We start from the raw sequence: 23,412 nt of genomic DNA, 5'->3' as shown, positions 1-23,412 counted from the left end.
AAGGCTCTTGTTAAGGCAGTGTTTCCCATCCATGAAATCTTATCCTGCTCACTTTCATTTTGTTACATTGCTAATACCAGTAGTGCATTTACCAACTGCTCCTTCTTTGGATTCCAGCACTCACAGCAGCCTTGTGAGAAAACCCACTGCCGAATTTCATTTTACAGACAGAGAACTGACATGTGCAGGGATTTTCTGAGGTCTTTAAAAGTCAAAACTAGTAGCAGAGCTCAAGAGATCCTGGTTCTTGTCTGCACACAGACCTGGTATGCACATCCCATTCCTCCTGGCATTTTCATTCAATTATTTCCCAGTATGGACTCCTGCAAATTAAAGAACAAATAAAACTGCTAAGTGGAACACAAACACACTAAATCTTTTTAATTAAGAGATTGAATCTCTTAGTATAAATTCATTTCCTGAAACAAAACTCCAATTATGTAAGATTAATTCTTTCCTCTGAGATTGCAGGGATTTATTGACTAACAAAATCTTCTGTTGCGTAAATGGAAATGTGCTTTTTAATGCTGCCTGCTGCTCAGAGGCAAAACCATAGCATTAGCCTTTTCACTGGGCATTTTTGTTTTAGTTGCATGCTAATCTGCCAGGTTTCTTTCTATTTGTAACAGGAAAGGGGTGAAATGGTTTGCATCTGAACATGTGGTAAATAACACAAAACGCTAAAGGAGTTTAAACAAGATGAGAAATTAAATTAAACTCCTAAAAAGCCTGTTGTGATTGCAGGAGGAATTGTAATGACAGAAATAAGAATATCAGGTGTGCAGGGCACTGTTGTGAGGAGGTGTGTGTGTGTGTGTGTGTGCCATTGATCACACAAGAGTTTTTTCAAATCATTTAACACAGATGCACAAAATCCACAGAGTTTCAAGTGCAGGCATGTCCTGAGAAGAATCTCCTTCATTCCCTCCAGTCACACCCAGCTCATTAAATCCATCACTGCCTCACAGTAAGCCCCAGGGTTCAATCTTTTCTAGAGCACTGTTACTATCCAACCTTTTAGCTCATAGAGTGGGCAGCCAAGATTTCATGTCTATGCATATGGTAGGACTCATAGCCAATATTTCCTACAGTTTCCTCCTCTTCATCCCAATCTGGATATATATAATAGTTTGGTTATGTTCTTGGGGGTTTTTTGAGCATTTTTTGGGGGGCTGTTTATTGTTGAGGTTTTTTGGGTGTCTTTTTGGATGGGTAAAACTTCAATGTTGCTTTCAGATTACTTTCTTGCATCCTATTCCAATAACCTGTATGAGGGTGGCAAGTTAAAAGGTAATAAAATCAGGAATCTGTGCTCCATGTAAGTAGCTGGCCATGAGAAACTGCAGCAGGGATGGATATTGAATGACTTCAATAGTCCAGCCAGGCTTTATCAGAACAGGTCATCAACCTGTAGGCTGCCTAAACCTGTTCCACTGCTTCCCCATTGATTAAATATCTGAAAGCATTTACACCTATATCAAATTCTCCATAATCTATTTCATCTTAATGACACCCAAGTTCTTTGTCAAGGGCAAAAATGTTCCCTCCAGTGGTGAAAGAGGATGGTGTATCTCCTTAGTGTACTTCAGTACATTGAATTTCCTTCAAGACAAACGATGATCTCAGGTTCTCATGGGATGAAATATTAGCAGGACTGCAGGGATATAAAGGAGGTAAAACCTTCCTGTGTACGCCTAGATGTTAAGGAATTTAAAACTGGATATTTTTCATTTGATTGCAGATCTGACAAATACAGAGGAAAGGGAGGAATAGAGAGAATATGTAGCTTCCAGAAAAGTTCTGATGGCTAAAATTCCTTCTGAATCTCAATATCTGTATCATCAAAACAAGATAAAGGGTTTTGCCCGAAGTTGTCACCTGTTCCTGTCATTTGGGGACTTCCACTCTCCTTCCTCTGTGCTGGGCCCAGCCTATTTTCCTGCTCTCCCTCTCTGCCCCAGACAGAGATACAAACATCCTGGGCACTTCATTCCCTCATCTTGCTTCAGACTCCTAAGTGGTTCTGTCTTTTATCCCATTTTCACCCTCTTTTATTTATTTTTTTTTCTTTTTTTCTTTTCTTCCTTCCATAGTCCATGACAATAGGAATCAGGGGAAGCAGTGTGGAAATACATTAAAATTCGGAAAAAAACCCACCAAAACTTCAACCTAGTGGCATGGCAAAGATGGAAAAAGGCTGATTATTCACTGTCTTGTTCATGAGTAAGGAGCATCATAACTACTTAGGAGATGGCAGCTTCAAGGACACACACCTTTGAGAATGAGTAGTTAACCTGTGGAACTCCCTGTCACAGGATGTGTTATGTTAAAAATGTGCATGAAATCCATTAAAAAAAACCTGATGGATACAAAGACACCACCAGAAGTCCTTGAATACAAATTCTCACCAGTTATTCCAGAAGTCTTCGAGTCATAAACATGTTGGGAAGACATCATTAAACGTTGGTTTTGTACTCTTCACATGATGCCCAGTATTTCTTGCTGTCAGAAGGAGAATATTAGTCTAGGTGGACTTTGGATTAATAAGTATAATAGGTCTTATGCTTTTTATTAAGAATAGAGGGCAGGATGCAATTTATCCCTTAGCTGTCAAACAGGACTACAAAGTGTTGTGGTGTTTGCTCTCCTCTTACTTTTTCATCCCTTAATCCAATCCAGTGAAGTGTGGTAGATGTTTCTTATATTTTGTTGCCAACTGTTTTAAGAAGTTCATACAAAAGCTTCTCTCATCAAGAAAATTTATGTGTGGGCACATGAATCCTTGCAGCAGTATGTTGAAGCACAGAGACATTGTTAAATCAGATCCAAACTGATGGACTCAGTACAGCAGGGATAAAGTCACAGGAGTGGGTTTAGAAAAAGAAAAGTTTCAAACACTAATCAATGTAATAAAGCATAAATCTATATTTCTATATCTCCAGACATTATCTTTACCCTCACAAATTTTCTTTGGAGAAAGCCTTAATTTGCCTGTAGGGAAATTCATGTCTTGAGTTTTAACACTGTAGAGATAATTATGTCACCATGTTGTAAACATTTTGTGTTTCCTGAATAGAGAGTCTGTATTGAAAATATTAACCACTGGTCTGTGGAAACTGAAAAGTTGCAAAGGAAAGGAAACCAATTTTCTCAGTGGGTACTGGACAGCTGAATGGTTGGAACTGTGTTTGGGAAGCACTAAAATTGCTATAAGCCATCTGAAAAGTGCTAGTGGATTTAAAATCCTGAGGGAAAGGTGAAACCTTGCTGGTGTCACAAAGTGCCTTAAATGGAATATTTGTAGCTTGAGTGATCAAAATTAACCCCTTTACTCTCGTGCACATCTGGTAAACCAATGCTTAGATAAATATCACATCTGATGTAACAAATACCTGAAAGTGCAGGTAATAAATACAAGAAAAAACCTGTCTTGATTATTCAAGTAATTGCTTCTAGTTAATTAGCATGCTCGTGGTTTTTGAGCCAATGGAGTTTTGCAGTTTCCTTTCAATTGAGTTTTTTTTCAACTTTTCTTTTTAATCCCATTGGACACGGTGATGCAATAGTACCCAAACAATTGAATTAATTCATTGTGAAGAACTAATTTTTGATTCAGAGATGATAGTCAATATTGCATTGCAAATTAAGCACTATTGGGGTTTGCTTGTAGAAAAAGAATTCATTCCTTAACAAAAGATAGCGTTCTGTTAACTACTAATTGCATACAAAGAATTTTAAGCAAAACCAGGTAACACATGTATGTAACATGCCTGTAAGATTGCATGTGTTTAATATAAAAGGTAGGTGATATCTAAAACAGTAAGAAACCAGAGGATGGCAATTTTTTGTTTTCTATTGGGTTTTTCAGCTGTACTCATACTTGGGTGTTGTTTTTGTAGTTTGTGAGGGGGTTTTGTTTTTGCTTTTCAAAGAATGCCTGAAAAATGAGTAACATTTTTTCCTAATTTTCAACTGAACCTCCCATGCTGTGATTTATGGCCACTGCTCCCTGTTCTGTGTTATGACACTACCTAGCCTGAACTTGGCTGTCATCTCTGTAACTGCTGTGCAGGCAGAGACCAGTCCCTGGCCTCTGTTTGGCCAGGACGAGCAAGCCCAGCACCTTCAGTCCCTCCATTTCACCCCTGTGCTCTTGACCCAGAGTATCCCAGCACCTTGGCATACTCTGAACCTCCTGTTGATTCTCCACACTGTTCTAGGATTGGGGAGCCAAAACTGGGCACAGCATAACCAGCCCCATCCATCTGAGTTTGCCCAGCCTCACTGCCAGGTCCCTGCTCTGCTCCATCTCTGCCTCTTTCCTTGCCAAATTGGTACACAGAGGTGTCTGAGAGCTGCTTGTGACTGTTCAAATCAGTGTAAAAGAGGGTTTGAGAACGTCAGCCTTTTTCTCATTGTAATCTTTAGGTCACCATCCCAGCTATTGGCAGAGCCATATTTTTCTGTTGTGCTTGGCTTTGGAGACACTGGCTTCTGTGCAGGACACACCAGAGGCAGAAACTCCATCCCTCTATTACCACATAGATAGAGGCATGACTAGAAAAAAGGAGAGTATGACAGGTTTTTCCATGGATGAATAACTTCTGTGCCCTGGGGACTGTAAATAGCTGGTATAAATCAATGCAAATTGGCTATTACTAATCTTGCCAGTAATGAAGTGAGAATGAATGGAGTACAAAGATGAACTTTACATATCGTTAGCACCAATCTGCCTCGCTGCATTTATGGGCAAGGCTCTACCTAGGAGGTCAGTTGGCAAAACTTACAGGTTTTTCTTTTGGAAATCATGCATTTGTGCTGCACAGAAATGTCTCTCCAACATCAAGTCCATTTGGGGATTTTACAGTTATGAAAACTTGAAAACAATTGTTTCACAATTTCTCAAGCACTCAGCAGCAAGTACTTTTATTACAGTGCTTTAGCATCACAGTATATAATTTGTTTATTACAAGAGTGTCATATAAAACACTGAAGTGTATAATTTCAGAGTAAAAGTTCACTTTCAGTTTAGCTCTGAAACAGAAAACAGAGTGATCTGCAACACATTAAAAAAACAAGACTGTTGTTGTTACCCCATAACAGCAGAAAATTAACATGAATTAGGGTAATGACTGGATATTCTGCAAGAACATTTCTCATAAAGCAGGCACTAATTATAGAGGTTATTAAAAGAGAAGTTTTCCACTAGGATTGGAAATCAGTTTGAATCTCCATAAATATTGGTGAAGATTTTGATGTATTGGTCATCACAAAACAGCTGAAATATGTAGAAAATCAATGTATTTAAAACTTAAAGGAATGGTTCTCTCCTGCTTGAATATTTCAGAGGGAAGAGCCAATATAGTGTAAGAGCAGCTGTTCAGCAACACCTATTATTTGCTTACATTTCATGACTAACATGAGGCAGCCCATCGTTAAAATGAGAGTTAGGAATTGGCTCTCCTGATTTACTTCCTAGCATTCCATAATTTTGCTGAGGATATGATCTCATCCAGCTCTCCACACCACCTAAGGATCTGCACTGGTTGATGAGCATGTTAATTTTCCTTCTGATTAAGTATCAAACTTCACTAAAGAGCTGAAAGATAATCTTCAGTTTAATTTATAAAAAAAGCTTTAGATGTTCTTTTCTTAGGACTAATGGATGGTTGATGGTATCTTCAGTAACATCATTTCTATATTTTTTATTTCTTCTTGACACACTGGGGTCCCAGTCTTACATCCCCAGCACTCAAAACTCCTCATGAATGGATCCAAACATGGAAGCATTCCAGTACAATGCATGAGAGACCTTGTGACATTACAGAGTAGAGCACATGGAGGAAAATGTTGAAATAATAAATTAATACTACATCAGATTTTTAGAAAGGAACTCCGTTAACGGGTGCTGTACCCACTCATCAGGCAAGGCACAAACAGGAATTCCCAACCTAGCAAAGGTACTGCTGGCAGCAAATGGCTATTTCTTGTTCATTTATTGTTAATTAAAATGAATGTGCTAACACCAAAAAAGCCTGAATTTTGCAGAAGCACAGAACTGTTGTATATTTCTTTCTAACAACGTGTATGATGTAACCACAAGGCTGATGACTGAGATATGAAATCCAGCAGAGACTACAGAAAATAATTTTGTTAATATTTTTGCGCTGACCTAATTAGAAATGAGGGGTTTTTTAATGATTTAGTTAAACTGATGCAACATCCTGTAATGGACATAACCTTGCAGATGTAGAGATGTTCTTAGTATGTAAGTAATCATAATCATAGTAAATTATAATAATATATCTTATATTAGTAAATTAAATAAAGGATTTTAATCAATTGCATCATGATCTTATTCAAAATTCCTTTTCTACTTTCCCATTTTGCCATATGTTATATATCAGACAAAAACTGTTTTTCTGTAAAAAATAAACCAAGCTTACTACAGCTATGTATGTACACTATGCATTTCTCTGTGTGGGAAAAGTGACCAAAATAGTTATTTCTGAAAAAACTATCCATAACAGCTCCCTGTGTGGATATTCTATTCTGGAAAAGTCATGGGTCAAAGAAGTCATTGTAGAACAGCTGATCCTGCAATAGCAATTCCAGTCTGCTTTCCAGAGTAGAAAATTCCTTAGTCAACAGCTCCAAACTCCTCTTTCTGCCAGAAGATTTTTCTCTTTAGAGAATAATATAAATCTGTTCTATTCAATTCTTTAAGGCCCAAATTCTGCACTGAGCTCCCTTTGGGAACCATATGTGAGATCAGTGAGGGAGAACTTTATATTATAGGAGTTTGTATTTATTTGCACAGACTCCACAGTTTTATTACACATTTCATTAACACCTTCCTGTGGCTGTGAGCTGTACACACCTTTGGCTGTGGGACATCTGGGTGATTCTTCTGTTCCAGAGCCTCCTAGATCCCTAAAGCAGCAGGCAGAAAGCTGCCTGGAAGAAGATCCATCAAACTAAACTCGAGGTGTTGGGTGGCTGTCCTGGCCAGCAGCAGTGGGACAAGGCAAAACAGGGCAAAATATCACCCCTTCCTCCATGCCCAGGTACAGGGATGGGTTACAGCAGTGACATCCAGCTGACAATTTTGAGTTTGCTCTGAGAACAGAGAAAAGGGTGGTCTGTGCAGAAAGATTTGAAAAATGTTTGAACGGGTTAAAATTGCATCCTGGAAAAGCAGCACAGGGTTTTCACTGAAGGCTGACCAGCCATCTCGCTGCAGCCAGAACTGCTTGTGAACAGCTCAGTAAGATGTGTTTTAGGCTGAGTTCATATTTATATTTGAATCATGGTTTTACTCTTCTCCAGTAGGGAAAAAAAAAAAAAAAAAGAAAAACTAAGATAAGACATCTATGCTATTTTTTAATTTGATATACTTTATACTGAGTCTTAAGACCCTCAAAAGCAAAGGTTGCCATTTATTTAAAATTACATCACAGTGCCCCTGGCATTTTTGTGGTGTGGACCAATTAACATTAGTAGCTCAATTAAAATCACCAAATGCATTTTAAAGAATGACATAAGGTTGATTTTAATCTAGACTTCCAAAAATGAAGTAGAATGTTAATCAACTGCCCCACCCACCATTTATATGGCCCAGAGTACTCAGTGTCAGAACTCCTACATCATCCTCTGACTTCATTTTCCCCAGGGTTGATTAAATAGTTAAAACAACTGTCTGAAGTCCACCCCAAGTTTTACCTGTTGGCAGAAATCTGGGGTCGTGACACCACTAGTGTAGCATTCCCATAAATGCAGCAAATTTAAGTTCAAATAGTTTTAATGCACAGCAGGTGGCATTTTTGTATTTAAAGAGTAAAACCACACCTGAGTGTTCATGCTTTCTAGGATTTTGCCAACAAAAGGAAAACAGACAATAAGACAGTTTACTTTTTGAAAGCCAGAAGAAATGGTGCAGCTGTTTTCAAGATTGCTATTTTCAAACTGTCATATGAGCATGGAATAGAAGCCATTCCTGCTTTCCAGTTATATTTTAGTACAAATATCTTTCATTTGTTTGTTTCAACATATTTTCCCTTCCCTAACATGTTTTTTTAATCAGAATTTTTCCTAATAGGCTGGAGGAGTGTCCTATCTTAGTGTGAAACCAGTTCAGGAGAGAGGGAGAAACAGTGACTAAGTTAGTATTGGGCAAGCTCAAACTTCCCAGCATGTAAAAATTATGTGTTCAAATGTTCAGTCATACAGAGCTGCCTGCTTATAGCTCAACTACTATGAGTGCACATGGAATTTTTGCTAAATTATCAAAAAGTAATCTTCTATTTAATCTACTTTGTGTTTCTTTGTCTCAAATACCTATTTTGTCCTGCCACCAAAAATACTTTACTATCCCTAAAAACATTAGAAGATGTGGATATCAGAATTGACAGAGGTGAGATGAAGGTACTTTTCCTTTTTAGAATGGTCTGTAGTGTTTATTTTTGGCTGAAAGATAAAATACCAAAAGAAGGGATGGTAACAAAACCCCACTTCCTCTTACAGTGACTTGACACACCACAGAATAAATATTTTTCAGGTGTTTCTCACTCTGGAGCCAGGTGTCTCTGCAAGCATACATTATTTTTGGGTTGTTCTTTTTAACCACCAACGTTATTTGGAAGGAGGCATCCCATTTGAAGCTGTGAGCTGTTAGCAGTGAATGACATTTTATCTCCTATTTCTCTGGGCTTTGCTCATTAGAAATAGATCAGTAACTTTTCATGTAATTGGCAGGTGATGGATGTTGCTCCTGCTCCATCACAGTGTTAAATTTAACAGTTTCTGAGTGGTAGCACTTTCTCTGGCACCTGTGGTGCCATCTACTGCACAGCTTGGTAGAGGCAGGACAGGAGAGCTGCATCCCTCCACTGCTGCATTCGCTTCTTCCTTCCCATCTTAACACTTAAAACTGGTTCCTCATTTGCTTTCCTAGTAATTTTCCTTCTTATACACACACACAAATGTATATAAATACATATTAGAGTATATATTTATGAACATTTATCTATAAATGTATAGATGCGTATTTCTATAATTTTTAAACATATGCAGTCGATATTTGGAATTTAATTTTGGTGTCATTTTGAAAAGGAGATTTTAAAAAGGGAAAATAAATTAAAAAAGAGGACTCTAGAAAAATAATCTGCTAGTCCACTTCTTCATTGTAATTCATCTACTTATATTCTGGATACAAATTTATCTGATTAGAGATATTTCTATTTACATATATGTGTGCGGTATTAAGTTGGAAGCAAGGAAAATTTTGTTATTGTTACTTGTTTTTGTTAACTCAGATATAAACACTATGTATTTTAGTTGGGGTTTTTTATGATTGTTGTTTGATGCTGTGAAGAAGTAAGTAGTTAAATTGGCTTCTCATAAATTGGTGCATTTAGTTTTGTTTGCAATCTGTTGCTGGGGGCATGGTATAATTTTGGCAGTTCCATACAAAAAAAAAGTCTGTTGATTTTGATGTAGAGTTGTTGGAAAGAGCTACAGAGATTTTACATAAATATTTCCGGAATGATCTCAAGATACCTAAAGGCCAAAGACTTAAGATGAAAGCTCTGAAAATTTCAGTTTATTATTTCCCTTTTCTTTGGCTTCCCTCTGTTAATTGAAGCACCTTGTGCTCATATCATCATAGCCTGAGGTTTTCCTTGAATAAATTAATGCATTCATTTTTTAATTACCAGGCTGGACTTGGATTGCTCACTCATACGAGTACCAAAGAAGAAAGGTTCAGTGGCAGTAGCTAATGGAGCAACATCTTAAAAACTACATCATCTAACTTGCTAACAAGTCCAAGCATCACCACGTTTGAAGTGCTGTTGGCTGTGAGCTGGATTGAGCACAGCTTCCAATACTGCTGACTCCTGTGCACTAAACATGATGTTATCAACAGTGAGCTTTGAAAATTTTTCCCTAGAAAGGACAAGCCTTGAGATATTTATCTCCTAAGTAACTTCTAACACTCTCAGAGAGACGTCTAATGAGGAATCAATTATGATGACATAGTTATGAGTTGAAAATACAACTTGGCATATGATAACTGCAAATGTAAGAGCAGTTAAAGTTTGTGTTATTTGGGGTTTTTCTGCCACGGAGCTGATGGAGCAGGAGTCCTGATCTCTGCACACAAAAGCACTGCAGAACCAGGGAGTGCCAAGGACTACCAGGGGCTGCTCCTCTGGCTCGCACCAGGATTCCCAGGAGTGCTGCATTTTCTCTTTGCAATCACCATGAATTTAAATGTTCTGAAGTGACAGACAGGATTTTTGTAGGAAAAGCTGAATGTCTAAAGGTGAAATGCACCAAAATACTCATAATATGTGGGGTTTCTTCCCAAATTCACCATCTATGGCTGCCTGTGTCACCCATCGTGCAGCGCTGTCCTCTGGCTGAGGACACCACATAAATAACAACAATCCCTGTTCAGCCATAATCCTTACAAAATTTAGCATTCTTTTCTTAAATTTCAGCTTCTCTGGAAGCCAGTGATTCATGACTCTCAGAATTGGGGTTTATTGTTTGTTCAGAATACAAGACTTTAACAGCATATTGAGAAAGATTTGACAACATATCGCAAGACTGTCGTAAACCTTTGGAATGCTGAAGGCAAATGATAAAAAGTAGCACTAAATCTTCAATTCGGCTTCAGTAGAAGCTGAATTCCACTTTGGGGAAGGACGTGGATTTTTCAAGAGCCGGAGCTGCACTGGAGCTCCATCTCCCTCAGCTTCCCACCAGGCAGGAACAGACATTTGAGATTACGGGAAGAGGAAAATGGCTGGATGAGGAAGGTACTGATCAGCTGTTTGGCCACTTCTGAGCCAGCCTGTTTGGGTTTATTCCAGAACCCGGGGTGCTGTGGAGTTTGTGGTCAGACATCAGCTCCACGGCTGGGCCTGAGGGCCAGCGTCCAGCGGCGGCCATGGCCTGCAGGGTGGGCGGGGCCACCACCTGTCAGTCAGAAAAGGGCGGGAAAAGCCCTCAGGCGTCCAAAGCAGCAGGAGCGGCCCTTGGCCAGCCCGGAGAGGAGGGAAAAGGCCTTGGCAGGTCAGGGAGGGTGGGAAAAACCACTGGTAGGTTAAGGAGAGTGGGAAAATCTCTCAGTTGGTCAGTCAGGATGGGAAAATCTCTCAGTTGGTCAGTCAGGATGGGAAAAATCTCTCAGTTGATCAATCCGGATCGGAAAAGCCCTCAGCTGGTCAGGAAGGGCGGGAAAAGCCTCAGCTGGTCAGAAAGGCCAGAAATGGCCCTTGGTCGTTCTGGAATGGCAGGAAAAGTCCTTGGTCAATTGAGAAGAGTGGGAGAATCCCTTGGTTGGTCAGGAAGAGCAGGAAAAGCACTTGGTTGGTCTAGAAGAGTGGGAGAAGCTCCAAGTTGGTCAGGAAAAGCCCTCAGTCAGATGTGGTGGGTGTAAAAAGCCCTCAGATGGCCAGGATGGGGTGTGCCAGCTCCTGCTCTTTATAAAGGGAGGGAGGAGCCCTAAGCTGGTCAGTCAGGAGGGGTGGGAAAACCTTGACTTCGGTTTCTACAGCAAATTTCTGCCTTTTCTCTGTCATCCTGTGGTTTGAGCTCTGGTCATGTGTTTTACATCCAGCAAGCAGAAGAGCCATTTGCAATTTCTGTGATAACCTCTTTTTGTCTCTTTTTAACAGGGCTTCTTCCTTATCCAGAGAAGCCGAATTGACCTGCACTAGCCTTAATGGAGGAGCACAGTCCGTGTCCCACTGAAACTCCAGCTGGGAACAAGGCCAGAAAAACAAGTCTGGCTGCTCAGGAGAGCCACGTCCCCAGGTAAAAAATGTAAAAAATAGCACCTCCACTCTCTTTCTGTGGAATGGCTTAAGTAGGTAGGACACTATTGTGCCAAACAGGCTCATGCTGAAGGAGAAACATAATCCAATACAAAAACAAATGGGGTCTTGGATTGCAAATAGCATCTTCATTCCTTCAGATCTCTCCAAAAAGTCTGTGGCTACAGAAATACAGAAAACTGTGACAAAATGAGCTTACTGAATTACACCAACAAAAAACCCTTGTCAATTTTTAAAGAGCCTTTCTGCACACAGTACATCAGCCTCAGCAGCTAGAACAGTCTAGGAGTATTATGAAGGTATTTTAAGAAGGAAAGGATAATATTAACATTATTATTTGGAGGTTTCTTGGTCTCTGGCTCATGACTTCAGTGATACACAGGTCTGAGTTTAGGAGTGTGTTAGTTTCTTACACTGCAGATTTTCATTTGTAACTGTTTCTTTTGTGTATCTTGTTAGCTTGCTAAAGGTGCTAATATTAATATTTTGTGCCATTTATGTCGAAGATCTGTTCTCCTTCTGTATAGAAACAAGTATCCACTCTGCTGCAATGTATTAGAGGTGATCAGGCAAACCCTGTGAGCTGTGCAGCACCTTCCTTTTCTCTGCTCAGATGTCATTGTTAACTAAACCACAGTGAATTTTAAGTAGGCATACTTGGCCAGTATCATGTGTTTGCTTATTAAAATTCAGATAATCTCTGCAAAAAGAGAGAATATCAGCAGGGGGTACATGGAGACTTCCTGTCCTTTTCCTCCTATTTTGCATTTTAGATATTACATTTCCAATTTCTGTTGGCTAGCAGAAGAGAACTTGGGATTGGAACACAAACCTGGACTTGCAAATTCTGCAGCAAAGTCTGAAATACATCTGGAATATTAAGATAGTTACAGTGGACAGAATAAAATGAATAAGTATTTATGAGTATCAAAGTAATGACATGATTTAGAATTCCTACCTATCTGTTCTTTCATCTCTCTGCCTATACAGATTTTTATTGTCTTCAACACTAATTTTTGTTCTTCTGGAACTTTAAATTACTCTAAAAAATTATAATCTAGTTTCAGCAATGTGGAGAGAGTGTGGAAGCTGAGCTATAAAATGGAAGAAACATATTCAGCTGACAGAAGGGAGCTTTAAAGACAGCTCATTATTGTTTAAGGAGACTCTGCTTAATTTTAAAAATCATTCTTGCTGATTTGAGATAATTAATTTTATGTGGCATTCACTGGTATTGACTCATCTTTTCTCTGTGTGTTACTTAATGACAGAAATAGACTTTGCTGATAAAACTTTGAGCTAAAATAAGTTCCATGAATTCTTTAATTCCTACCTAGACTTAGGATAGTGCAGAGTACACTTGTAATTTTAAGGACAGCTGAAACGCTGGAGTCAGATTGCTTATGAAAATAAAAAGCATCTGTCATAACACTCAAACCAGCCTGGAGTTTTACTGTAAGGGATCTGCTGCAAGGCTGCTTTGTCTTTTTAGGTGAAAGATACAGATTTGATTCTTTCCATGGTGTGTCTGTTGAGACTGAGCCTTCATGTAATTAAAATCCTTAGCAGTTAGTTCAGGGCAGCAGATCAAAAGGTTAATGTGCAATGGTACAACAGGAAGTATTTGTAGTCTTGAACACTTTTTAAATTTATAGCATTTAAAAACAACTTTGCCAAAATCATGGCCAAAGCCAATATTACCTCATTTATAGTAAAACATTAATCATTAGTCACAAACCAGCCAGTTGGTCTAGAAGTTCAGCTGGTGAAAAATTTGATGGTTACAGGATTGAACAGAAATATACTTTAAATTGTGCCCTCTATTCATGCATTTGCAATGGAAAGGCAAAGGTATTAGGGAAACTGAGCAAAACAAAATTAAAAAATTAAAGTGCTCCTCCACATTTTTGAACCTAAAGTATGCTGTTAGCAATTTTGGCTCACATGATTTTTGTAAGAGTGGTGATGGTTGATAAAACTCAAAGTAGAACTAGATTTTATCAAATGATCTGTGTCGTTAATTCTCTTTCTTTCAGTTCTGAGGTTCTTGAAGCAATAGAAAATGTTATCCAAGGTGTACTTCAAAGCCTGGCCCAAAAAAAAGCACCTGTTCTCACAGTGGCCAACAGAGCAGACTGGAGGAACATAGAGTAAGTAGGAAACATTTAAAAATCCTGCCTTATATTAATACAAATGCCATGAATATGAATTTGATTATGTAACTTCCAGAAAAGTTAACCATACATAATCATTCTATAAGCATTAGGACCAAGAAATAATTTGAAAAGGTAATGGACAAATAAAAAGTAATGCTTAGTAACTACTCTGAACAGGCATCATCATGTATTAAGTAATAGCAGACCACAGCACAAAGGGAAATGTAAAACTACTGTAACAGGGGTTGGAAAGGAAAGGGAGGTCCTATAAACAATCCTTTTCTGGAAGCACTAGAAGTCAGAAATGATAGGTTGTGTTAGAGTGAAAAAACCTGGTTTAGGCTGGAAGAAATTACTGGCAATTCTGTTCTTCAAACCCTTTGAGTGCTTCCTACTTTCTTTTCCTCTGCTTTTCCTCATGGTATCATATTTCTTAAAATGATAGTGATAAACTTATCCTTTTATTCTTCAAAGAAGATGGATCTCACCTCTCCCTGCTGTGTTTCTTACCTGTGTGTTGTGCTGAGTTCACTACCAGCAAAATAAAGCAAACCAAGCTTCCAGTACATTATCTAAATTTCAGATCTTCTGCCAGCTGACCTACACAGGATCAGAGAAAAAGAAACCTATCCTCCTTTATAGCACAGTCTGTGATTTGTAGAAGTTGCTTGTGCAACAGGATTCTTCCAAGGAGTTAATTTAAACTGAAAATCATTAAACCTAAGAGATTAGCTGATTTCTACATTACATTAGCAAAAGAATAAAGGAAACACAAATCTGTCTCTGGCCTTGTAAGAGCTTTGGACACCAGTGGGTTAAAGGATATTCAGATTGATAAGATTGCAGAGGTGCTTGTAAATGGACACATTACAAACACTTAAGGTTGAGGAAGCACAGCTAACTTGGTGGAATACTCATTTAATGAGAACAATAAACTTCTGCCAATCAAAAAACCTGAGGGGCCTGAAGGTAATCAGTTAACTGAAAAGCTTGTAGGTTCCACGGAATTTAATGGTTTGTGTCTTGATAGTTTGACAAAAATGTTTCACTCAGATGTCTGTAAAATTAAAATACTCTTACAAAGTTTTGCAATTTTTGGCAGTCTTTGGGGAAATGGCATTCCATGCTAGAAAAACAAATGTGAGCTGTTAGTTACCATCTGAACACATATGGGGGAAAATGTTCAAATTAAAACGAGTTAAGATCACAGTATGTTAAAAATAAGAGTCATCAATCACATCAAAAAGAGCAGAACCATTATTTCTGGTGGAGAAGTGTAATCTCAGGTATGCCTTACAGAAACTACCCTGCTGGAGTAAGCGCAGTCCTGGGAAGAACGGGAGAGGTCCAGGTTTAACCTGAGGGTAATTCAGGGGACTCTTGATTACAGTGTTCCTCCTTTTCAGTTACAATGTCGGGAGCAGGCCCGCGAAAAGCACAAATAACTTTAAAATGTTGCAACACAAAGGCAATAAAGTTACTTTAAAGCTGTCGGGCAGATGCCACACGGGCTGTCCCCGTAGGGTTGTGCAGCGTGCGCGCTCTGCCACCCAAAGGACGCACGGAGCAAAACCTCGCACAAAAGAATTTGGAAACACGATGTGGTTTGGGATAAAATTATAGCCATTAAACCAGCAGCACTTTTAAATGTACCTACGAAACCCTGAAATGAAAAAAAAAATGCTTTAAAGGCAGGATCATAAGGCACTAAATTACTTTCAAGTAAAATAATGAAGTGTCCTTAAGAAAATAACTGAGTCTTTTGGTGAAATGTGCACCTTCAGATGTGGAATGGTGAAACATGAAATACTGGAGCTCATTTAGGTTAAACAACTGTTTAGAGAGCAGGATACACTCCCTTTTTGTTTCCAACACTTAGAATACAATTAAGTTATCCTGATAATAATTTAAGGGCATAATCTAGATAATATTATTGTATTTTGAAATAGTAACAGTTTTTCATACAGTCTACATCAGGAAGTCACTTGTGTCAGATGATTTTTATTTTAATTATGATTCAGATTTTTTCTTCTAATTTCTTCTTTGTTTTCATACTAAGTAATTACTGATGGTGATATATTAACAGTTCTAAACATGTATAAAATCCTTTTCTTCTGTTTCTGTCTGGAAACTTCTCTACTTTATACTTTAATTCAGTCTTGGAGCATCTTCCTGAGAAAGTTTTTCCTGCCTTTTTCCTTCGGCTACTCCAAGCCCACCCAAGCTGATGATTTCTGTGCTGACTCTGAAAATAGCACTGCTGCATTGGTCATAGGAAAGGGGTTTCTGAGTCTGGGTTACCTTGCAGAGGACAATTCACCTGTGCTCAGGGAGTTTGCAGTTTATTGTGTTTGTTTGCATTATGTCAGATTTAAAGATTCTGTAGGTCTACAGATGGTACCAGGTTGTACTACTAAACTAATAAGAAGTGACTGCCCTCAATCAGCAAGAAGATTTGGTAAGTGGAGTTCTTGGATTTTTCTTCTTTTCCCCCTTTAGTTCTCAAGTTCTTAAATAACATAAAAAAAATAAAAAAATTATGCATTACAATTTGAAGTGTGTGGCTGATATAAGTTGATACTATGACCAGCCTTTCAGCTTTTCTCTTTTTTTCTCTATTAAATTATAATGAGTGACAGTGAAATTAATACAATATTCTTAGAGTTTCTCCCTTCCCTTCATGGATATCAACTAAAGGCATATTTAATAAGTCTTAATGTAAAAACATCAAAAAACTTCACCCTTCTTCAAAAAGCTGGCCAGGAAAGGAATCTTGGAATACAGACAATAAGCTCATTTCTTTTTCTAACTCAGTCATTTCATTTCTTGGCCTGGACATTGGTGCATACATTCCCTCACTTAACCCCCTCATATTCTTTCTCATTATGCTAGGAGTTAATGAGTCTATTGAATAGTACAATCTCTCTGTATTTTCACAGTACATTTCTAACTTTTATTTATGGGACACAAATATGATCTTATATAAAGACTAATTATTGTATACACATTTCTGAAAATAGATAGAATATTTTGTAAAATGTATTTTTTTCAGCTCTGATGCTCAAAATATTATCAATGATCTATAAGATGGTGCAGAGCAACACTTATGCAACTAAAAGGTAATGGAGTCTATTTCTGCAATTTCAAATAAAGCTGTGTTTTAAGTATGTTTTTGTGAAAATCAACCTGCAGGATACAAACCTGCAGGATTCTTGTACACAGAATGCTTTAAGTTTATCTGATTAACCATGTTCTTTATAAAATTCTTGTGGGCCTGCAGCTGTTTCAGTATTATAATTACAAATATGATATTTTGTCTTGATAGAGATATATATTATTCAGATACTCTCCTGTTTGGTAGCCAAAGTGTTGTGGACCAAATAATCAATGACATTTCTTGCATGCTTAAGATACCTCGGAGAAGTCTACACGTGGTAAGTGGCTTCTTTTCAATATTTTTGTCATTATTTCCAAATCTTATTAAACTGATTAAACTACAAGGGGAAATATCACAAAAAGTTGTCAGCTAGAATTAAAGAATTAAAATAAAAAGCCTCATTGGTGCTAATGAAACCTAGTTATGGTTTATTGCAGCATTCAAAAGGTTTTTTCTTCACAGAAAATTCAGAGTTTGCTTTTCCCAAATGGTTTGGGACAAACTGCCAGCTAAAATCACAGGGGCTTTTGTTATCATCTAGAGAAGGCAATGCTTAAACTTCAGAGGACAAGACACCTGTTTACAAGCTTCTACACAAATGAACTGATAATTTGGGGGTTAAATGAAAACTTTTAGTGCATCAGAACTGTAACTACCTGCAAATTGACTCATATCTCATATCTCACAAGGGTTCCTTCATACCTAAAATTATTTTTTGTAAGTCCTTATGTTTATGAGGGCAAAACATTGCTTAGTTAATTTGATGGCAGTGAATCATTGCTTAGTACCAGTGGGAATTCTTTTCAGAGATTTCTTGCTTTGTCTGTGCAATATAGTAACTTCCCATTTACTCTGTACAACTTTTATTTTTCCCAGCTGTCTACAACTAAAGGTTTTGTTGCTGGTAATTTAAGTTACACTGAGGAAGATGGTACAAAAGTGAATTGTACCTGCAGTGCAACAGTATGTATTATAAACCACCAACACAATCCATAGCATCTGCCTGTACCAGATAACCTGCACTCCTTGTAGCTCAGGTTACAGTGTACATTTATTACACAAACCTCTGCTTGTGACAAATTGAGGCATTACAACCTGAGTGAATAAAAGAGATGAAAATATTGCTGAACTGGATTGTAATTCTGAAGTTCAGACTCTGGATTGTAATTCTGAGCCAGACCCACCAGGAATAAATCTTTGAATATGGTTTTCAGCACTATCTTCTGCCATGGGACCCTTGCAGAGGAAGGTGCATATATTACATATCTTAGGCTTTATATTATAGTGTTCTGTCAAATGAGTGCTCTTGAAGCAAAGAATGCTGGGCACTCTGAACATACAGCATTTACAGCATTTCTGTCACAGCAGATTGAATTCTGGCAGAGAGAGAAAACAAGTCAAAATTGGTTTAAGGGGATGAGATTCAACTGACCTAGTCCTGAAAGATTTTCTCCAGCAGTGCAGAGAATGAAAGCAGAAATAAACCTCAGACTTGGTGACTACTGTCACAATTTTCTGAAAAATGTGTTCATTGTAAGCCTTACTTGGTCATTTCAAATTTGAAGGGTAACCTTAACTGCCATTACACTTTGTTTGTAAGCATTCAATCCCCTGTTACTGTTCTCCATATTTTTATGTGCTGAGTTGTTCCACCCTGGCACTGGGGTGATTTACAGTCAGGAGTTAAAACAGACCACACACTTCCATATATGCATTCTCTTTGACCAAGTTCTTCCCCCAGTTCCTGTTTTCTCATCCATATGCTTGCCAGATTCAGCCAATCCTAACTGAAGACGTAAAATAAACATCACCATGTCTTCAAGTTGTTGCCCCAAAATACTCATAAAATCAGGTTAGAGGCCAGCAAAAGTATTAATTTAATGGTCTTACAAAAAGAATGTTTAAATGTTTTAAGTCTGTATTAAATTTGCAATCTTCACACCAAGCAGACTTTTTTTCTGGCTAAGACAGATAAAACATTAATCAAGGTATTATCATCTCCATCATGCCCATAGGATGAACAATTTTCTGCAACAGTGGCACAAATACTTTTGAAAAGCATCTTGTTAAGACAGGGGGACTCCCAGACCACTACACAACAGTGCATATAAACGGTTGAACACACTTGTAAAGAGGTGAAAATGTCAGAACTGATCTTGCTTATAGAGGAGGAATGGTGGTTTCAGGATGAAATTGTGTCCTTCATTACCTAATGTTGTTATTTTAAAATATATAATTTTCTCAATTTAAAATGATTAATCTCATTTTTGTTGTTTTAGGCAGTCACCGTGCCATCTAATGTTCAAGGAATTAAAAGTATCCTTTGAGCAAGAACTCTAATCATAGACAAAAAAAGAAAGTAAAAACAAGAAATATTCCAAGTTAAACAACATTCTGGTAATTTTTGCTTTCCTTGTTGGCTCTGAAATTGAGTCATGATCACTGCTCTTGGCTCCAGAACAGGTATTTTAGAGCAGTTAATTTTAATTGATTGGTGTGATGGATCATTTTACACACAGCTGGCCTTAACACAAAAGATTTATCCTCACATGCCAAATTTATATTAATTGTAGAAAAAGATGCAACTTTCCAGAGACTCCTGGATGATGACTTCTTCAGTAAAGTGTCCCCATGTATCATGATCACGGTATGCACCTTGTGTTTCATATCCTCCACCTCCACCTAATTTAAGGAGTACTTTAGCATTGTAGAGCTGCTCAAACTCGGGCAGAAGGCCATTATAAATTTAATATGAAACATATTTAACAATAATTGTTAAAATTTAATTATCCTCATAGAAATATGAAATACATGCTCTAAAGGCTTATTTCCTCCAAACATCTCCTTAGACCTTGGTAGCTTATCAGCTTCCTGTGCTGCTGCAAAGTTGCTGCTCAGTCTCAGAAAGGCTCAGCTGTTGAGTGACCTTTTGTCCTTCAGGACCTGAGGTTTTGCAAACCCAAATGAAACAGCATTGGTTGATTTTGGACTGTACTGACAGAGCTACGGAGCCAGGGGAATTAACATAAATGTGCAAATGAAATATGCATACAATGAGGAAAAAACATTTCGCCATTCCTAAGAGAGATAAGCACTTCCATTCTGCTATGCCACAAATGGTCCAGCTTCAGTCAGTCATAGCAAGAACTTGTTTTATATTGTTCCATTAGTGCCATAAATATTAGTTTAAGATAAAAAAGTTGCCTTCTTACACCAGCCTATGCAGACACCAGGGTACCTCTGTGTATGAACTCCCAGACTTTACAAATCAACTCCTTGAACAGAGGAATGCCTGATGCTCCTGCAGTGCCCATAATCCAGAACACCTGCCCAGCTGCTCCCAGCCTGGCCCTCCCTCTGCACAAAGCCAAAATAGGAGCATAGAACTTTCCCTGCAAAACAGCTGCTGGAGAAATGTTTCTGCCAGCATTTTGTTTGTTTGCTTGCTTTCAAATGGCAAATATAAACGCATATGTAGCCAGATGTTGTTTCAGTTAATATAAAACTTTCTGCTTTTCTTTATTTCTTTAGGGAAGAGGCATACCAGATCTTAATACACGCCTTTTGGTCAGGAAGCTGTGGGATTCTTTTCAAATTCCTATTTTCACCCTTATGGATGCAGATCCACATGGTAAATCTGTAGAGGCTCAAAGGCATAAAAGGAAAGCAAAATTTGTTTAGAATGTCCTTTCTCACTCTTAGGGGAAGGTTTTGAAGGTTCAGAAATCCAACACAATCAGAAGGTGATGTATCTACATTGATCCCACCTGAAATTAGGGAGATTACTGCAAAGTGAGAGGCAGCTGCTCAAAGAAATGGTATTAGGAGATATGAATTACACAGGATAAAGAAAGACACTTTTAATAAGAGATGCTGGACAATGTGTAAAAGAGCTGATTATTCTTGGGTTTGAATTGACTGCACACAGATAGTGTGAAACATTTAACTACATGAAGGTGACATGCTGAGATTCTGATTGTTTTGACATAATCTAAAAATATAATCTAAAAACCATAAGAACCTCACTAATCATAAAGCCATAACTGTTGTGCCATAAAACTGATTTTTTAAACAGTATCTTTAAGCACGCCCACTGTGCAGACAGACAGACACTTGACTTTTGCTATTCTACAACCCAGGTGTAGAAATAATGTGCGTCTACAAATATGGATCTGTGGTGAGTATATTTTCCCCCTTCAAATACCTTGTTTTATAGCCCAGCCTGGAAGCTGGAATGCATGAAATGCTACAGCTTTGTCAGAATGTCTGCTGCCTTTTACCATTTTGATTCAACACAAAGAGGTGATTTTTAGGCCTTGTGTGTCTGCAGAAACAGCTTCTTCCTGCAACAAAAAGAAACTGGATAGTAATGCCAGGTGTTTGATTTAACCACATTTCACAGTTTTTCTCTGCTGCACAGGCAGTTTTCAGACAGTCCCAATAGGAAAGTGTTCACCATTTAGATTTGTTTCTGCCTTAGAAGAGGAACAAAGGCTGGAGGGACCTTGGGAGCAGGAGAACCCAAATGTGAGATGGGTGATTTCCACAAAATAATGTTATATTGGTAAAGATTTTATTCTGGCCTGAGAATTTGCTTAGGGATACTTGTGTAATGTGGAACATCATGGAAGAAGTAAAGAGGAACAAGGAAATATTATCCTGTTAGATGAGTGCAGACAAGGTATGGACACACTGCATGGATGGCAGGCAGATATAGGTGAAGGCAGAGGGCAGGATGGGTGAACTGTTCAGCAGAGAAATGGAAAAAGAGCATCCCAAGTTAAACTACAGATCACTGAATGTTACAGTGACCTTTCTTCTTTTAGTCAATGTCCTTTGAGGCCCACCATCTCACCGTTCCCTCTGTCAAGTGGCTTGGTCTCCTTCCATCTGATCTCGAGAGGTGAGTTATTTCCTCAGAAGAAACAGAACATCCTTCTGCTTCACAGACAGGAAATGCAGTTTTACTACACAAAAATCCATTTAAATCCATTACTCTTTCCAGGCATTAGTTTGGCTTAATATAAGGAAATAAGATGGACAAATATATTTTTAAGTGTGTGAGAAAATGTAATAGTTTTATTTTCTTTGTAGATTAAACATATGCAAAGATGCCTTGATTCCATTTACAAAGCAAGATGAAAATAAATTAGCAAGTATTAAGAGGAGACCTTACATTGCTTGTCAGCCACTGTGGAAAAAAGAGGTTTGTATAAAGCTACTGTTTTCTATTTCTTACTCCCCACAGGGCAGGTCCTATATCTGACAAGCTCTTAGGATAGCAGAACCAGCCAGGCTTTGTAGCCCTAAAAGAAGGCAAGACTGAGAAAACCTGGGATGTTTCTCTGAGCCACTTTACAGCTCTACATGCACATACAATGAGGGGATGGAATTTTCTTACTTAACTTCCTACACAGATTAATTTTTCCTCTTTTTTTCCCCCTTTTAGCTGGAAATTATGGCAGCATCTAAACTGAAGGCTGAAATTCAAGTTTTGACTACTGTCTCAGCAGATTACCTGTCCAGAGTCTATTTACCAAACAAACTGCAGTTTGGTGGATGGCTGTGAATGCTGCTCTGCAAATGAAATGTTTTTCTAGATATTGATTTAATTTGACTGCACTTAAGGAAAAAAGAAGTGCAGAGACAAAGGAGTACCTGCCAGTTTCTCGTTTAGTTTCTTTATCTCTGTACCTAGAGTATAATCTTTTCCTTTGTTCAAACTAGGAGTAATTATGATTTTTGCAGACTATTGCTACTTCCATTCTGTGGTTTCTGCTGTGAAAAATGCCATATGCAATAGTAGACATAGAAAAGATAATGAAATATGTTCTTTCTGGCTAGAAAAATGTGAAGGTCAAAAACGTATCCAGGTATTGGTTTGCCTTCTGTCTTAAAGCACTGCATAATGTTGTACCAAGATTTTTGTATTTGAAGGGAGTGAAAGACTTGATTAAGAATTTATTATATGTTCCACTTTTTGGGAATTATTTTAGGTTTTGTGTTTACTGTAAATTCGGACTTAAAAGCCAGAAATAATTCCTGATTACTGCATATCTCAAGCAGCTACAAAACTCCCAGCAAATTACTATTTGTCTTCAATGAACAAATAAGAAAGTGGATGTAACTGATTAAGAATTTAATAAACAATCCTGTGAATAATGCACATCATAACAGAATCCATTGTTCATTTCATTTATTTCATTGGCTGTAAAACAGTAAAGAGAAGCAGAAAACTGTGGTGATTAAATTGTAC

General features: G+C 38.0%; 1 protein-coding gene across 1 annotated transcript; it reads left to right on the top strand.

Annotated features, from left to right (window-relative positions):
• Positions 1–11,731: 11,731 nt before the first annotated feature.
• SPO11 (SPO11 initiator of meiotic double strand breaks) lies at positions 11,732–22,725 on the top strand. The gene is made up of 13 exons (XM_066561773.1): positions 11,732–11,823; positions 13,880–13,993; positions 16,369–16,457; positions 17,052–17,118; positions 17,325–17,433; positions 18,033–18,119; positions 19,436–19,472; positions 19,694–19,803; positions 20,688–20,787; positions 21,296–21,333; positions 21,983–22,059; positions 22,251–22,362; positions 22,606–22,725. Exons 1-13 carry the CDS (start codon positions 11,732–11,734, stop codon positions 22,723–22,725), a joined length of 1,152 nt encoding a protein of 383 aa, XP_066417870.1.
• The last annotated feature ends 687 nt before the right edge of the window (positions 22,726–23,412 follow it).

Source organism: Molothrus aeneus, chromosome 17 (genome assembly GCF_037042795.1).
Source record: "Molothrus aeneus isolate 106 chromosome 17, BPBGC_Maene_1.0, whole genome shotgun sequence".
Taxonomy (NCBI): domain Eukaryota; kingdom Metazoa; phylum Chordata; class Aves; order Passeriformes; family Icteridae; genus Molothrus; species Molothrus aeneus.
Note: the sequence above shows the minus strand (reverse complement) of the source record. Positions and strands in the feature narration are given on the sequence as shown.

Bases quoted from the DNA above. Each gene is read 5' to 3' on its own strand.
- SPO11 (XM_066561773.1), top strand. From the start codon at position 11,732: ATGGAGGAGCACAGTCCGTGTCCCACTGAAACTCCAGCTGGGAACAAG. The intron at 16,458-17,051 runs GTAAGTGGAGTT...TATTTTTTTCAG, and splicing joins TCAATCAGCAAGAAGATTTG to CTCTGATGCTCAAAATATTA. The intron at 22,060-22,250 runs GTGAGTTATTTC...TTTTCTTTGTAG, and splicing joins CTTCCATCTGATCTCGAGAG to ATTAAACATATGCAAAGATG.